Source organism: Antechinus flavipes, chromosome 3, assembly GCF_016432865.1.
Source record: "Antechinus flavipes isolate AdamAnt ecotype Samford, QLD, Australia chromosome 3, AdamAnt_v2, whole genome shotgun sequence".
NCBI lineage: Eukaryota > Metazoa > Chordata > Mammalia > Dasyuromorphia > Dasyuridae > Antechinus > Antechinus flavipes.
The window spans coordinates 315244340-315261945 of record NC_067400.1 but is presented as its reverse complement, the minus strand read 5'-3'; the positions used below and the strand labels follow the sequence as shown (position 1 = coordinate 315261945).

The 17606-nt window shown below is 39.1% G+C and overlaps 1 protein-coding gene across 1 annotated transcript in view; it reads left to right on the top strand.

The window, feature by feature from the left end:
- The first annotated feature begins 3350 nt into the window (after nucleotides 1-3350).
- FSTL1 (follistatin like 1) overlaps nucleotides 3351-17606 on the top strand; it is a 94147-nt gene continuing 79891 nt past the window's right edge. The window contains exons 1-2 of the mRNA XM_051985364.1: nucleotides 3351-3515; nucleotides 3835-3891. Coding sequence (XP_051841324.1) covers nucleotides 3513-3515; nucleotides 3835-3891 — 60 coding nt within the window. The 5' untranslated portion in view covers nucleotides 3351-3512. The remainder of the gene's footprint in view (nucleotides 3516-3834; nucleotides 3892-17606) is intronic.

Here is a 17606-nt window from a genome sequence, read left to right as displayed (position 1 = left end):
CAATCAATGAAAATAGAGACACACTGAAGGTTTTTGAGAGGGAGGGTTAAGGAACAAGGAACTGTTGTTTAGGAAGGATTAAACTGCTGGGCTCTGCTGTTCATTATGGATTACAGAAGGAAGAATCTGGGAAGACTTGCAAACATTCAGGTATAAGGAAATAAAGATTTATATTTAGATATTGGACAAGGAGAACAAAGAACAGATGAGAAATAGTTCAAAGGAAATATTAACAGGACATGTAGGATGAAGGACAGAGAAAAGTCAAAAATGAATCAAAGATTTTGACTTTTGGAAGACTGAAGAAATGTTTATGTCATTAACAAAAAGAAGTTAGAGGCAAAGCAAAAAGCATTTATTAGGCATTACTAAGGACTAGGATGTGGGAGGTGGGAAATGACAAGCAAAAAGATATTCCCTGCTCTCAGAGGATTTATAGTCTGATGGAATGAGACAACACACAAGAGGAAGCCATAAGCAGAGGTGGGGTGAGGGGAAGGAGGTACTGAGTGAGAGTATGGTGTCCAAGTCTAGAAAGTCAGGAGCAAAGCTAGGAGGGGAATTAAGATTAGCTAGTCTGGGTTCCTCCCCAAATGGAAGCTTCCTGACTGCTTCAGTACCTCTTGTGACTCAGAAATTAGATTCATAGCTTTGGTACCATTTTGATTCTTCTTGTTTAGTCATTTCAAGGTCATCATGACCCATTTGAGATTTTCTTGATAAAGATACCAGAATGATTTAACATTTTCTCCTCCAATTCATTTGATAAATGAGGAAATAGAGACAAATGGGGTTAATTGACTTGCCCAGGGACAGCTTTTGTGAGGAACCAATCTAGTTAGACAAAGAGAATGGAACTATAATAGAAGGGCCCCTTAAGAGAAATGGGTACAGTGTCCTACTCTATTTGGCCCTGAAGTGGTTTATTATTGCTGGATTTTATATATGCAAAGTGCTTTGTTGTTTGTCCTTCATTTTCAAAGAAAGACCTATTACAATACATGGTGATATCTTGATTTTTTTTGTGTGTGTATTGGATTCAAGTGAGGTAAAGCTGCACAAAGTCATCACCTCATTTTCTCCTTGAGAGTCAACACACACTAGTGATAAGACAAAAGTCAAGATGGCTAAGATGGCCTTGGAAGCCTGGTGGAATGCTAAATTTGACAGTTAAGTAGTAAAGTTTATAGAGAATCATGTCTAGTGGATAGAGAATTCTGTTTGGAGTCAAAAAGATCCAACTTCAAATGCTCACCTCTGAATCTGAACAAGTAAATCAATTAATCCCTACAGTTTCTTCAACTGAAAAACGGGAATAATAAGTATGGACAAGTAACAGTTATATTGAAATTTACATGCTTATTTCATTTGATGCAAGACAACTCCATGAGTTAAGTAATGATGAATATCATTATTTCCTCTACAGATAAAGAAGTTCAGATTCTTAGAAGCTGAGTGACTTGTATAAAGTCATATAGTTAGGAAGGAAATAGAACTAGAATGAAGCCAAATCCTTTCCCTTATTTTTCCTTTTCCAATCTTCCTTGCCATTTACAATGCTGTCTATACACTGGGTAGACTTTATCATAAAGATGATGACCTCATGAACTGATATTATCTTAAAAGGGAGAGATATTGTGAAGCAGAAAAGGCAGAGAATTAGAGACTGAATGTGAGGAAAAACCACAGTAAAAAGATAATGGGATAAAGAGGAATCATTAAAGAAAGAAAATAAGAAGTAATAGTAGGAAAATTAGAATAATATGGCATCATGGAAATCAAAAGAAGAGAGTTTTCCAAAATGAATTGAGTTGTCTACAGTGACAAACTCATTGTGAAGTCTTTCCTTAGCATCCCAACTAAAATCATCTTTCTTTGAATTCTCACTTTTTTTCATCCAAAAAACATTTTTATTGGATGTCTACCTAGAGTATTTATTATCATAGTATTCAGATGACACTTATACATGACCTTGTATTGTATACACATATCTCTTTCTCCAGATTGTAAACTTAAAGAGGTCAAGGACTTTGCTTTACTCTGGGATTTTTTCTCCTCCATCCCAGGCTTTACCATGCAATAAATGTCTGTTGATTAACTGACAATTCAATGTAACTAAGAGGTGCAAGAGAATGAGAACTGGATAGTGAAATCATCACTACCTTTAAGAGAGCAGTTTCAGGAATACAATGGAAGCAGATTGCAGGATGTTCAGGAGGAAGAAGAAACAGGAAACTGGTTGAGAGGTTTTGACAGGGAAAATTATGTATACAGTACTAAATGTGACAGCAGGGCCAAGTGAGGGTTTTGTTGTTGTTTAAATACAGGAGAATACCATGCAAGGCAAAGGAAAAAGAGCTCCACCTCTCTGGTGGAGAGGGAGCTATGGAAGATGCTGGAGGGGTTGACATAATAGGGGAAATAGAATCCTCTCAGGAGCCAGAAGGGCATAGCTTTAAGGGCACAAGTAGATAGTTGGCTTACAGAGTAGGAGAGAGAGACACAGCACTTTCTGAAACTGGAGGGAAAGGTTAAGATGAGTTGCGATGGTGATAAGTTAAATGTTAAAGCTCTTACAAAATTGTATAGTAAGTATAGTAGGAGAGATTTTCACCTTTTCCTCAATTAACAGAGGGAAATGATTCTCCAGTTATCCCCCAAACTAGCTACAGAGCTCTCCTCCCGCTTTCCATTCCCTTACCTCTCCCTCTTTCTCCTCAGTCCATTTTCAGGGGCACCTCCCTCCCAAAGCCCCACTGCAGAGGCCCCTCTCCCACTTTGGCCCCAGCTGCAGAGAAACCTCTTCTCTCCCTCCCTCAATCGTTCCCCTAAATCGAGAAGCGCCACTCCTCCCCTTCCAAAGGCTACTTACTCTCCCTGTCCCCTCCCCGCTGCCTAGGTTTCCAGTACCCTCGGGTACCGCCCACCTGGCTGCCTCTGCGGGCGCCCCGGGATGGGGGAGCTAGGTTGCAGCAGGAGACTCCGGAGTGCGTGGGGGGGGGGGATATAGAGGAAGAAGGGTTTCTCAGCTTCGGGTCCCCTTCCCCACCTTCCCTTCCCTCCTTTCCTTTGTGGCCCTTAGCAGCACCCTCACCCACCCACGCAGGAGTCTCTTTTGGGGTTCGGGAGCTTGAGGGATGGGGATGAGTTGGGTTACGGAAGGGAGTGAGACAGGCGAACTAAGGGGTAAGCGACGGAATCACTGAAGCTGAGCGGGGGAAAAGGAGGAGGGAAAGAAGGAGAGGGAGCCGAGAGCTGTGGGGGCAGCTGATGCTGATGGGGGGAGGAGGATAGGGAGGAGCTCCGCGGGGTGGCAGTCAGGAAGGGAGGGGTCTTAATGGGGAGGCGGAGGGTGGAAGAGTTTCTCCTCCCCTGGAGCCCCGATCAGATTTCCTCTAGAGGCAGAAGAAAAAGCAAAGATCCCACCTTCACTTCCCTCTGCCTGGCCCGAGTGGGCTCGCCTCCTGCCTCTCTGTTCTGCGCCGTCCGCCCGGGACTCTAGGAGCCCCAGGATGGTGAGGGAACTAGCGGGGCGCCGACCTCACGGCCGGCCCGCCCAGGGTTTTGGGGTGGCTGAGCTCAGGGGAGCTCCGGGAGAGGAGAAAGGACAGGAAAGGGGCAACGGGAGGAAGTTTGCAGGGTGGGGATTGGTGTGTGTGTGTGTGTGTGTGTGTGTGTGTGTGTGTGTGTGTGTGTGTGTGTGAGAGAGAGAGAGAGAGAGAGAGAGAGAGAGAGAGAGAGAGGGGGGGGGGGGGGAGGAGAGCTGCATTTCTTTTTCTCTCTACCCCCACCCCACTACACACCAGTCTCCCCATGATGCTTTCTCTTTCGCAGATCTGGAAAAGCCTGCCGGTGCTCGCCTTGGTGGCCGTTGCCTGGGTCCACGCTGAGGTATGTGAACTGCCCCCCAGTCCGGCGGAGCCACTGGAGCCGCTGCAGCTGGGTCATTCCTGCGGCTGGCTGCGCCGCCCCGGGCTAACCCTAAAGCTGCTGCAGACTCCAGAGAAGTGAGGTGGGGAGGGAGGGGGGAGAGGAGGATTGAACGAGCGGCCCCTCTAGGCTGCGTGTGCCTCCTCCTCTTGGGAAAGTTTAGTATGAACCCTAAATTGGCAAAAGTCGGCCGGGCAGAGGAAGACGGGCACTCGAGCGCGCACACATAGCATTAACATGGAGGGAGAGGGAGAGAACCACCAGAATCCAACCGAGAGCGGAGGAGATGTCCCACATGCCACCGAGCTCCAAAAGGCATCTCGAACTGCCCTCTCAATGGGGAAGCCTTCCTTCTCCATTCCCCGCCTCCCCCATTCCTAACCGCCCGCCAATATTATCTGCCCACAAAGAAAAAAGCTAGGCTGAAATGAAAGAAAATGCCTCTCTTTTTTTTCCGGAGGTGAAAAAGTTCTTTCTGAAGTGAGTTAGATTTCCCTGAGATTGTTTCCCTTCCTGCTCATTGTGCAGGAGTGCTCGTGCCCTTTCTCGAGCTTAGTATTCACGTCTCAGATATTTACAGGGGCAGACTTACACCCTCCCAAATACCAGAATGAAAATGATCCCTTAAAAGCATTGACTTCATGAATGTTAGTGATATATCTCTTGAATTCACTTTGGGGGCTCCAGGATTATCAGTGAAAGTATTTCAGAACTTTTCTTTTTGCAAATGTTTCCTTTTGAACTTTGAGGCCCCTTTCTTGTCATTAGGAACCGACAGACCCTGCCCCCAGGAGCCCCTTCACTCATCCCTCATGAACTCTAAGGTTTATTTTCCGAAAATAAACAATATTCCCAGGGGGCTCTGGCGTCCAAGAACAAGTGAAGTCAGAAGCCAAGTATTTGACAATTACTACAGAAAATGTGGAAGGAATTAAAAAGCACGAACCCAGTTACATGAGGGAGAGAAAATGGAATGTGCATTACAAAAGTAGGTCCCTGGTGGGTATTTCTTTTCCCTTCATGTTACAGCTTTGCTCCACCCTTCTTCAAATCACTTCTTGACTCTGCCCAGACAAATCATAAGCACAGATGATTTGCTTAAGACAGAAAAGTCTTCAAACTCGTTCTTAACTTCTTCCCAGTCATCTCGTTGATTGAATTAGAAAAGCAAGGCATAATCACTGATTTGTAGTGCTTGACCCAAAGTAGCCAGTGGTTTGAGCTCACATATGAGTGACCACTTCTGAGTCCACTGTCTGTAATAGAGGAATCCCCGATTTTCCGACAAAACCTGGTGATTTCGGGGACTTGGAAAACAAAAACAGCTGTTGCCAAGAAGCAGATGTGTTTAAATTAGTTTTTCACCAAGCTTAAAAATTATTATAATGGATCCCTGCATTTTTTGGCAAATTCTTAGGATCATAGATTTAAAGCAGGAAGTCTGTCTCTGCTATGTTGCTCCACCCACCCTCTGTGTTCCTTTTGAGAAATATAGAACTATTTATGCTGTCCAGGCTGCTTGTTCTTCTGTAATTATTATGCTATTCAGAAAGTCTGAACTGTTCTCCCAGAGTGGCAGTTTCCTGATGGAGATGAAAAAGCATGGAGAATTGTTAAGTCTTACATATTGTCATTGTTGAGTTGTGTCTAACTCTTCATCACTCCAGTTAGGGTTTTTTTTTTGGCAAAGATACTGGAATGATTTGCCATTTCCTTTTCTAGCTCATTTTACAGATGAGGCAAACAGGGTTAAGTGTCAGGCAGTAAGTGTCTGGGGCTAAATTTGAATTCAAATATTCCTGATTCTTGGCTTCTCTCTATCCACAGCACCACCTAGCTGCCCTGTCTTACAGAAGTCATTCTTAAAATTCTTGGGGGTAAAAAGGAAGTAAAAAGAAGAGATATTATGAAAAAGAAGCTAAGACTTGGAAAGTGAGGGTAGTTGCATAAGAGGGAGGCTCTTAGCAAAATGTATATGAAAATAGGTAAGAGGTCAAGTAACAAGTTAGTGACAAAAGATATAATTTTAGGGGCCCGTGCTTATCCCTCTTATCCATCAGTCAATTTCTTAAAGTGTCAGGTACTGAATGACATTAGTGCAGATCACTTTTAAGGATACCTTTACTAGGATGGACTTGAAATTGAAAAAACAAATATGTTTTTATCCATGTTTTTAATGATAATGAATCATATCTCATCAAGCAACAGATCAGTTGTCTCCATGTGGCATCGATTTGTTTAGTGCACCTTATAGTTATTGGCTGTTATGATAGAGAGGCAAAGAGGTTGAGTCAATAGAGAACCCTTCTTAAAAGGAGGAAAACCTTAGTTCAGGGCCCATCAATGATACTGTATGACTCGGCCAAGTCACTTAATGATCCAGGGAAACTCCCAAATTCTGAATTAGAGAAAATATTTTTAGTATTTTGATAATGTGTTTCTGTGCTTAAAATTTTTTTTCTGAGAAGAGGTTCATAGGTTTGACATGACTGACAAAATTGTCCATAACACAAAATAGGTGAAGAACCTCTGCTATAAACTACAAAGTGCCCATCTACATTGGTTGGAAATTGAATCCCTCAGAAGCTCCCTGTTATACCAAGGCAATTATGGTTCCAGTCCTTATCCTGACTCTAGCTCATGGGTAGAAAAATACAGTTAGTTGTTAGTTACAAAGGAATCTAATACTTATAAATATGATATATACATATGTAAATACATACCTATGTATGTATATTATGCATGTATTTATATCTATATGTATACACACACATATATATATTTATGGAGAGACAGATATAGGTATAATTGTGGAGTAATAACTACCTTTAAAGAGTTTTTAAAGCTTTGGAAAGTCACAAAAACTTTTTTCCCATTAACTAACATAGAAGTGATGTTTTAGAATGTTTTCTTGGAAAATATAGGCTGTGGGTTTTTTTTAATGGTCTTTGTCTTACCTCTGAATATTTTGAAAGATGTTGCCTGACTGAGGTGAAAATATATTAATTTAAAAGGTATACCATAGGATCATAGATTTGAGGACATAAGGAGCCTTAAAAGATATTTTCTGAAAAAATGGTACCTCTTTACACATTTGCAGATGATGGAATGAAAGGTTGAATTCTTTCCCCAAGGTCATGCAGGCAGCAAGTAGTAGAACCAAGATTCAAATCCATGGTCTCTGGCTCCAAATTTAAGGTTCATTCTGCAGCACTATGCTGCATTCTTAAATCCTAAAGCAGGGCTATATAGTGGTTAGAGTCAGGAATTCGATGCATTATTTACTAGCTATGTATTCTTGGACAGCCAGAGACTTATCATGGGCCAGACAACTCTCTGGGATCATAAGTTTGAATATGGAAGACTTTCCAGGTCCTCTGATTCAACCCTTTCATTTTACTGTTGAAGAAAGTGAATCCCAAAGAGGTTAGGTGATTTTCCTAAAATCATACAAGTATTAAATGTCTGAGCCATAATTTGAACTTATGTCCTTATTCACTGACTGAATGAGTTTGGTCCAACTGACTTTGGTCCAATTCTTCCTTAGTTTCCAGCTACCAAGTCATAAATGAGTCATGCTCTTGTGGTGGGAGTTCCCACACTGGGAATTCCTGGCCATGGCAAAATCTCAGGAGGAAAAAAAGGCCAGTTGTGAAGAAACAGGGAGATGGTTGACCTTCAAAACTAGAAAAGATCCAGGTCTGGAAAGGGTGATGACTATGTTTGGTCATTAGAACTTAAAAGTGCTCTAATGATACACACATTAAATTCTGATACCTTATCCTAAGGTTTTGCACATTGTTTTTGTTCAGTCGTTTCAGTTGTGTTTAACTCTTCAACATTCCATTTGGGCTTTTCTTGGCAAAGATACTGGAGTGATTTGCCATCCTTCTCCAGCTTATTTTACAGATGAGGAAACTGAGGCAAACAGGTGACTTGTTAAGGCCACACATATAGTTAGTGTTTGAGGTTAGATTTAAACTCAGGGCTTCCTGACTCCCAAGTCCAGCTATCTATCCACTGTACCAGCAAGCTGCTATGTTTTGCACATAGTAGATATTTAATAAATTATTTAATTAATGAATCAATTGACTATAAAAACTGTAGCTCACAAAAAGTTTTTGGAGAAAAAAGATTTGGGAGGGGTAAGGGAAATGATACTATTTCATATTCTTGCCATCTTTTTCACAAGGCCTCTGTGGATTTCTGCAGATTACACAACTCATTTTCTGTAATTCATTCCAATAATGTACTTAACCCCACCTAGCTTCCAGCAGATCCATCAATTCCTCCATACTTTCTACTGTCCAGCAAATCATACACTCTTGGAACTCTTTAGAATGTGTGTCTGTTCTCTGGTGATTAATCATCAAAGAGGAAAGCATAATGTTGTGGAAACAGGGTTGGATTTGCAGTTAGCTAACCTAGGCTTACATCCTGGTTCTGGGGCTGAGTGACTGTGAGCAAGTCATTTCTCTCCTCATCTCCAAAATGAAGGGGTTGGATTAAATTGATTTCCAAATTTAAATCTGTGATCCTAGATAGCAAGCTGAAGTAACTGCTTCTAGTAAAACTGCCAGCTGTAATGAGTACAGCTTGACTGAAGGACATGTCAACCTTGGTGAGTATCATTAGTTATTAGCTGCCCTGAAGGGTTTTGTGGTTACATCTGCTCTAGGATAAATTCTTAGTCTCAATCTTCTTGAAGCTCAATTTTATCAACTCACCTAAAATGGAAGGGTTTTACAATAAATTTATAATCCATAAGTGGCTGATTTAAAATTCAAGAATATAATAAATATATTAATTTTCAGTGAGACTTGACCTAAGAATCAAAATTTAACATAGCTCCCTCCTGGCACTCCCTATAAATTACCCTTTCTTTTTCCAACACTTTATATAGTACCTGGAATATTATAGTCAGTTAATAAATGCTAGTTGATTGACTTTATTCCCTGTTTTGCTCTCTCCCCTCATGGTAAACAAGTTTTAAAAGAAAACCAGATGAAAAACTTGAAGATTTCTTGCTAAGAATTAAATCTGATAAAAGGGGAAATGAATTATTTTTAAGACCTATTTGTAGGGCAATCAATTTATTAGCAGATATTCTGAAAGCCAGAGCCTGTACTAGGTACTGAGGATAGAAATATAGACAGTCCTTTCCCTCAAGGAGATTAAGCTCTATTAGGCATATATATGCTTACAGATAAGTAAATATTTTATATAGAAAATAGATACAAAATGATTTGGAAAGGGGCAATAACAACTGAGAAATCAGGCAAGGTTTCCTAAAGAAGATGATATTTGATTTGAACTTGGAAGAGCTTCAAGAGATGGACACAAGGAAAAAGGGCATTCCAGGCATGAGGGACATCCTCTTCAAAGGCACAGAGGAGTATAGGAAACTAAATTGGCCATTGAAGCTAGTATATAGAAATAGGCTACTCTAGCTAGCATGTAGTATATATGAAGGGGAATAATATGTATTCAGCCTAGAAAGGTAGGCTTTGGCCAATTTGAGAAAGATTTCTAATGCCAAACAGAAGAGTTTATATTTTTTCCCTAAAATCAGAAGGGAATCTTGAAAGTTTCTTGAGTAAAGGAGTAATGTAGTAGCATCTATACATCAGAAATATCCATTTTGAAGCTATATGAAGGGTAGTTTATACAAGAGAGAGACTGGATGCAGGGAAACCAAATATAAGATTATTAGAACAATTTAGGTGATGGGGTGATAAAGGTCTGGACTGGAGTGATTACTATGGTATGAGAATAGAGGAGGAAAGATGCAAAAGATGTTGAAGGAGTAGATGAGACTTACCAATTTATTGAGGAAAAGGAAAGAATTTAGGATGATTCCAAAGCTACAAACTTGGCTTACTGGAAGAATGGTGATTCTTGCTTTAAAAATAGTGAAAGTAGAAAAAATGGGATTAAGGAGAAAGACAGAATTAGCAGAGTTGGAGGTAGCTATACTATGCCTGTAGATATTTGGAAATGTGTATCTGAAGTTCAGAACAAATTAAAGTTATTTAAGAAGATGACAGTTGAATAGGTAGGAACTGAAAAAAGGAGGAGAGGCCCCAGGTTAGGGGCCAGGAATATACCAATGCCATACATGAGTGATGTGCCTACAAAGGTGTGGGAGAAGTTTCTGTCAAAAAGGTATAAAGTAAATTACCACGGAGCAATGTCCAAAAGTGCAATGAAGTTAAGAAGGATGAGGATTGAGAAAATACTACTGGATTTTGTAATAATGAGATCATTGGTTACCCAGGAGAAAGCAGTTTTGGTTATTTGTCAACCCAAAAACAATTTTGTAGGGGAATTAATTGAAAAATGAGGGAAGGTGCAAAAGTAGGGACAATGAATGCAGATTACTCTCCCCCCCTAGGAGTTTAACTGTGAAAGGAAAGAGAATTGGGGCAATATCTTGAGTCTGATGAGTCAGGTGAAAGTTTCTAAGAGCATAGATTTAGGACCAGAAGACATCTCAGAGAACAACCCTCTCATTTTACAAATGAGGAAACTAAGGCAAAATATCTTACTCGAGGTTTCATAGTACTGTATAGCAAAACTTTGGTTTGAATTGAAATACACTGACGCCGTATCTAGCATTCTTCCTATGTGCTATTCTGTGCCCTACCGTGTGTGTGTGTGTGTGTGTGTGTGTGTGTGTGTGTGTGTGTATGCTTCTCAATATTTAACAACAGGCTCTCCAAAATTTTTGACATACTTTTAAGTTTAACCTGCATCATTAACATTTTCTCCATCACTTTTTAAAATCTATACAATTAACAAAACTACAAATCAAGTCCTGATTTGTAGCTTTTCTGATTTCTAAGGTATAAATGCTCATGTTGAAAATTTAATAATTAACTTTGGAGCCAGTATGAGCTGACTCCAGAAAATATTTAGAGGTTGCTGGCAAAACTGATACTCTTCAGCAGCATAGAAACAACTGAACTTAGTACCTAATGAGTTATAATTCAGGATAAAACATGTGAAAGGCAGCCTGAAGTAGTGGATAAAGAGCCAATGTTAAAATCAATGAGACTTGGAATCAATTTTTACCTTTCCTATATATTAACTGAATGACTTTGGGCAAGTCACTGGATTAGGCGGAGCTAGACATATTTGTAAACAGAAAAGAAAGGAATCCATTGATAGGAAGATTTTGAAAATCATGGAGAAAGAAAACAGAGCTGAAATCCAGAGGAAATGGGAATGGATTTGTATTAGCAAGGAGAAGAACCATCTTATTCTGAGGGAAAAAGATCGACAAAGGCAGTAGTATATTGTTGAGGTCTAGAAAAAAAATTACGATAAGAAACTGGAACGAAGAATACAAGGGTCAAGGACAGTGTTAAGAGCCAGTAGATTGTATCAGGGACCACTAAGTGGCAAAGTGGGTAGAGTATTGGGACTGGAACTAGGAAACTTTACTTCCTGAATTCAAATCTGGCCTCAGACACTAACTAGCTGTGTGACCCTGGACAAGTCACTTAATCTTATTTGCCTCACTTGCTCTGTCTATTGAATAAGCTAGAAAAGGAAATGGAGAAACAGTCCAATATCTTTGCCAAGAAAACCCCAAATGGAGTCATGGAGAGTCAAACATGACTGAACAACAACAATAACAGTTATATTAGAAAGAGCTGAAAGATTGGAGTCAGAGGACTTGAATTTGAATCCTGGATCTGCTACTTCCTGTCTTACCTTGAAAAAGTTATTTCAAAACTCTGAATCTCAGCTTCCTGGTGAGTTCTGTCCAGGGAAAGGAAATCACTATTAGGAAGTTGCTTATTTTAACTCGAAGCCTGAATGAGTGAAAAAGTATTTATTAAGTGCTTACCACATACTAACTAGAAACATATATATTATGTAGCAAACTAGCAAGACAGAGTCTGCCTTCAAAGAGTTTACATTCTGATGGGAAGAGAAGATAATATAGGGAATCTCCATGGGACCCAGTGAGAAGAGGATGACCCAAGTGCAGGCAGGAGAGTTGGGAAGTGACCAAGAAGTAAAGTAGAGCAAGATAAGGCTTACCTAGCTAAGGTCCCAAGGGTAGAGTCTAGGATCCAATGAGAACATGGTAAAACAGGTGACTTCCAGAAAAAAGCATCTATTTCTATTAATGCAGGTGGGTATCTTCTGGACTTCTAGATCTTAGAGTTTTCTTGGGGCATTGAGATATTGTTTCTTTCCTAGGCAGCTAGTATGTAGGAGAGGTGAAAATTTATTCTAGATCTTACTAACTATAACACTGTTTATCTATCTCTTATCTTATTCAGGATGCTTTTCATGGCTTTTATACTGAATCCTTTTTGGGGGTGGGGGTGGGGGTAAAGCAATTGAAGTTAAGTGACTAATCCAGGTCATACAGCTGAGAAGTGTTAATTGTCTTGACTCCAAATTTGGACTCCAGTTGGTGTTCTATCCACTGTGCCATCTAGCTTCCCCTTTGTTCCAAATTCTTGGTGCTAAATTCTTCTGTTTCTATGTGTCTGAAGAATGTCAGTTTTGCCAGTAACCTCTAGTTTTTATTGCCTTGGGGTAAATTTTCAGTCACTCCACCCTAGTTAGAACTTCACTTGCCTGATTTCTATGGTCCTTCCCAGTTCTAAAATCTATGATTCATTTCAGCCATTTAAAAATTTCAGAAAGTTACCCCTTCATCATTTTAGGGCAATGGAAGTTAAAGTGTAAGGACAAAGGAGAAGAGATGCAAGAAGTGCTGATGGGGTGGACAAGACCTGCCAATTTATTGGACATGGTATTGAGGAAAAGAAAAGAATTTAAGATGATTCCAAAGGTACAAATCTGGATGGGTGAAAGAATCGTAATTCTTTTTACTATCTTTTATCTTTAAAATATAAAGGTTATCTTTACAATATAAAGCCATTCACCCACTAGGGAGGAAATCATTCTAGGGCTATGCACAAATTTTAAAAAGCAATTTCACTGAACCGGGCAGGGGAGGATAGAGAAAGCACTTTAAACATTTAACTCACCATTTAATTTGAGAAGATGGAACATAAAATGGTTTTATTGTTTGTTGCCTTTACTAAATACACTTCAGTTCCATATTATGGGTAGTTAAGGGAAAAGAATGGCAGAGAAAGAAACAGAGAAAGGGGGAGAGGGGTGGAGTAATGGAAGGAGATGAAAGAGCTAGGAGGGGAAGAGGGACAGCTTCGAAAGGCAGAGCTAGGATGCCGTGCACAGAACACTAGTCTGAGAAAGGAAGAAGCCTGGGTTTGAGTCCCAGCTCTGTCTCTTTCAGTGACAGGGACCTAAACTGCAGGATCTAGTTCTCTACAAACCCCTCCTCTTTGCAGATGTAATATGGCTCTTTCAGGGTATGTTGAATCTGAGCCCCTGTTGCCTCCCTGGGGGAAACTAGAGGAGGGAAGTATCACTTATTTAATTAGACAAATATCTTCTTCAAAGAGGAAATCAGATGAATAAATGTCTGGGTCATTCACTGCCTTCCCTTACTGCCTCCCCCTGCCAACACATGAGTGTGCATGTGCACACTTATATACACACATTCATGCAGAGACAGATATATTTTATCTGCAAGACTTTCTGACTTCTTCCCTGTTTTCTTTATCACTCAGTGACAGTCACATTCAAGATCAGTCTAACGGAAAGGGGTGCTCCTAATGAAAGTCTGGCCTTGGGACTTCCTAGTAGTTCTTTTGGAGAGGTGGATTGCAGTTTAACAAACCATCATTAAGACTAATGCAAATTCCAATTTCTCTTTCTCCAATTCTATATTCCAGAATACTAAAAACCTTTTCAACCATGAAGAAAATAATTCTTCACATGTTTCCTGTTTTCTGTCTACTATTCACTGTTAAAAGGTTGAGTTTTATACCAAATATAGATGACCCTTCTGCAGAGAGCCCTTTCTGGAAAGGGCTCCTGCAATCTTAGAACTAGACTTTGTGACAGGTTAAGTTTACCTAAGCTGATGACATTACCCACTGTAGTGAGGAAGAATTCAGTTTACTATGTCTAATTACAGCTCCAAGAATTCCTTTTCATTAAGCCTAGAGACCATTATAGAGCTGTCCAACAGCTACAGTCTGCTGAATATGTAAATCAGGTAATCAGTCTACAAGTATTAAGCTCCTACTGTATGCCATGTATTAGAGAATTTTGAAATAACTTATCTCTGCTCTCAAAGATCTTATATTCTATCGATGGGAAATTGATGCAACTGGACTTTGGGGAAATGGAAGGGCACTTAAAATTGGAAGAATCAGTAAAGGCTTTATGTCATAGTTGGAGCTTAACTGTGCCTTGAGGAACATTAGGAATTCTAAGAGGCAGGTTAAGGAAGGAGGTCATTTCAAGCACTGTATAGTGACTCGGGTGTGAAGAAACAGGAAGGAAGCTAATGGGACTGGAATACAGTAAGGACAATGTGAGAAGCATAGTAGTAAGATGACTGGAAAGGCAGGAAGAATCCATATTAGAAAGGACTTTGAATACCTTAGGAAGGGTTTTATATTTAATCCTATGGTAATAGGGAGCCACTACAGTTTATTGAGAAGTGGAATGACATGTTCAGACTTGTGTTGTAGGAAAATCCCTTTGATCAAAGTGTGGAAGATTTATTAGACTAGAGAGAGACTTGAGGCAGAAAAGTCAATTAAGAAACTATTTTAATAGTCTAGGTAAGAGAGGATAAAAGCCTGGCCAGGCCACAGAAGAGCTGAATTATTTAATGACTCTCATTCAGTCATTTCAATAGTGTTTTCTTGGCAAAGACACTGGAGTGCTTCACCATTTTCTTGTCTAATTCATTTTACAAATGAGGAAACAAAGGCAAACAGAATTAAATGGCTTACTCAGGATCACACAACTAAGAAGTGTGTGGAGTCAGATTTGAATTCAGGAAGATGAGTTTTCCTGACTCCAGGCCCCACACGCAATCCTCTATATGGAAGATCAAGAATACTTATTAACAAACAGACTAATAATAATTTCTTCTCAATTTCAAGTTATAAACTGCATTTCTAAACTTTTTTTCCTAAAATCAGGATTATTATGTTCCCTGAAGCTTCAATGATTTCATTCTTATAAATGCCTTCCTTTTTCTATTCTTCATGCTACTAGCCCCTAAGAGACCACATTCCAGAATTAAGAGAATGACTGTAGCTTGGACAATTTGAAATGATTGGCTACTTGTATAGGCATGATTCTACAAGATTCCAACCAAATTGAATAGATCTGTTTGTATTTTATGGTAAAGATTTTCTCAGCAAAGAATCTGAGATCATTATAACCTAGAAGACAAGGAATAACAGAACTTCACAACTCTCTTTGTGTTTGGGCTTTTAATTCTTGTGGCCACACTTCTAATTTATCCAGTTCTCTTTTATTTCCACATTTCCTTTCCACATGTGTCTTATATCCTTTTCCTTGGCCACCAGGAATCTTTGGAAACAAAGAAAAAGTTAAGCAAAACTAACAAAAAGACTGTATTTAACCTACCAAGCATTCTGTCCTCCATTCCTCTCTATCCCAACATAATCTCCTGACCAAGACTGCTCATTCCTTTATTTATCATTCAACTTCCTTTTAATTTGTTGTTGTCTAGTCATTAGATAAGTATATTTTTCTATTGGTTCTACTTACTTCCCCCAGCTCATAGGCATCTTCATGTGCTTCTCTGAATATCTTTTATTCTCATTTTTATAGTATTTTAATATACTACTAAATTCAAGTCACAAAATTTGTTCAACTATTTTTGAATAACTTAGAACCTACTTGGTTTCCATTTTTTGTTATTGCAAAAAAGGTGAAGTTTTAAATATATTGATTTATATGAGGCTCTTCTTTCTATTTTTGACCATCTTGGAGATACATATTTAGTAACTCAATCACTGTATCCAAGAATGGTGATTGATTGGTGTCTTTTTATCACATAACTCTAAATTGCTTTTCAGAATAGTTGTATTAATTTCTGCCTGATCCCATCCAGGCTTTCCAATCTTCTTACATCTTCCTTTTACTTAGACTCTATCAATAACAATTTGGGCAATTCTAACAACAGTATATTAATAAGCCTATCTTCTCATAGCCCCTCCAACATTGACTATTTCCATCTTTTTGTCATCTTTGTCAGTTTGCTACTTATGAGGTCAATAAGCAATAAAGATTTATTAAGTGCCTACTATATTTCAAAATATTGTACCAAAAGCTGAGGATACAAATAAGAAAAAGACTGCTTCTACCTTCAAGGAGCTTATAGTCTAATAGAGAAGATAATATTCAAAAAGGAGCTGAAAAGAAGTAGGGGGCTTGCCAGAGGGTACCCCATGATGAAGTGGAAATTAAGCAGAGCAGCTGATGGAACAAAAAAGAAGTTAGTTGGAACATCTGGAACCCTCTATAAAGGAAGGCTTTGGAGGAATTTGTTGCTCTGCCCTCCATTTAGAAGGGAGAGGCAGCTGATGGTGCTGAGGAGGTGTTGAGTATCAAAGTTGAGTCAATCTTTGTGATGATGAGATATCAAATAATTATCGTTGGGGAAGCAGGATATACCTGGAGTCAAAACCAAGCAGAACAGCTGTTGGAAAATAAAGTGAGGCTTCAGAGGAGTTTTCATTTTTATTTTTCTTATTCTTAATCATTTCAAATTGTTATGGTATAATGGAAAGAACACTTGGAATAGAAACCAGGAGCAAAGGGTCTATGTTTTCTGCTAATTTAATGTGTGATACTTTGCCTCTCAGCGATTAAACTGATATGAGTCTGATGGATGGATTGAATTAAATTATCCCTAAGGTCTTCAATCAAAATATGCTTTGATTCTCTGGAGTCAAAAGGAGAATCAGTTCACTATCATATAATACCAGAACAGAAGCAATTAGTACCAAGTAGGTGTAGTGGGCAGAACCCACAGCTCTCTCCAAAAACCCTTGGACCAATGGAAATTATGGTACTTTTGGTAGCTAGAATAGGTTTTCATTCTAATTATTCCTTGTGGTTTACTGGGAGTGAACTGCCCAGAAGCAGTCTTAAATTTCAGTTATCTGAACCCTCTAGTGGTCAGTGAATGTTTTAAAATGATATGCCTATACAGTTTCAGAATTGGATTGCTTTTCTGTCCTTGAATTGATTTAAAGAAATTGTAATATATCCTTCATTCTCAGGTATACACAAATTAGGCAACAAAAAGAGCTGGTATTATTCTAGTTCAGCTGTTAAATATTTAACTATAGAATCACAGACAACTAGCCACTCTCACCTATTCTACTTTGCTTTTCTTTAAAGGTTTATTTTTTCCTTACTGACCCATTCTATTTTAAATTGAATCCTTCTAAATAACAAAGAAAAAACAATTAAGCAGAATCAACTAACAAAGTTATCACATCTGAGGGTATATGCAGTATTCTGCAAATGTAGTCATCCACCTCTTCACTGAAAGAAGGGAGGTTTGTTTAATCTATTGTTTACATGTCCCACTTTCCTTATAGAGTAGTGAAGATCAGAGGAAACTGTAGGCTTTAGAACTGGAAAGGTTGTTAGATATAACACATATGAAATTTTTTGTAAATAATAAAGCATCATCTTATTCTTAATCATTTCAAATTGTTATGGTATAATGGAAAGAACACTTGGAATAGAAACCAAGGATAGGAAGTGATACTATA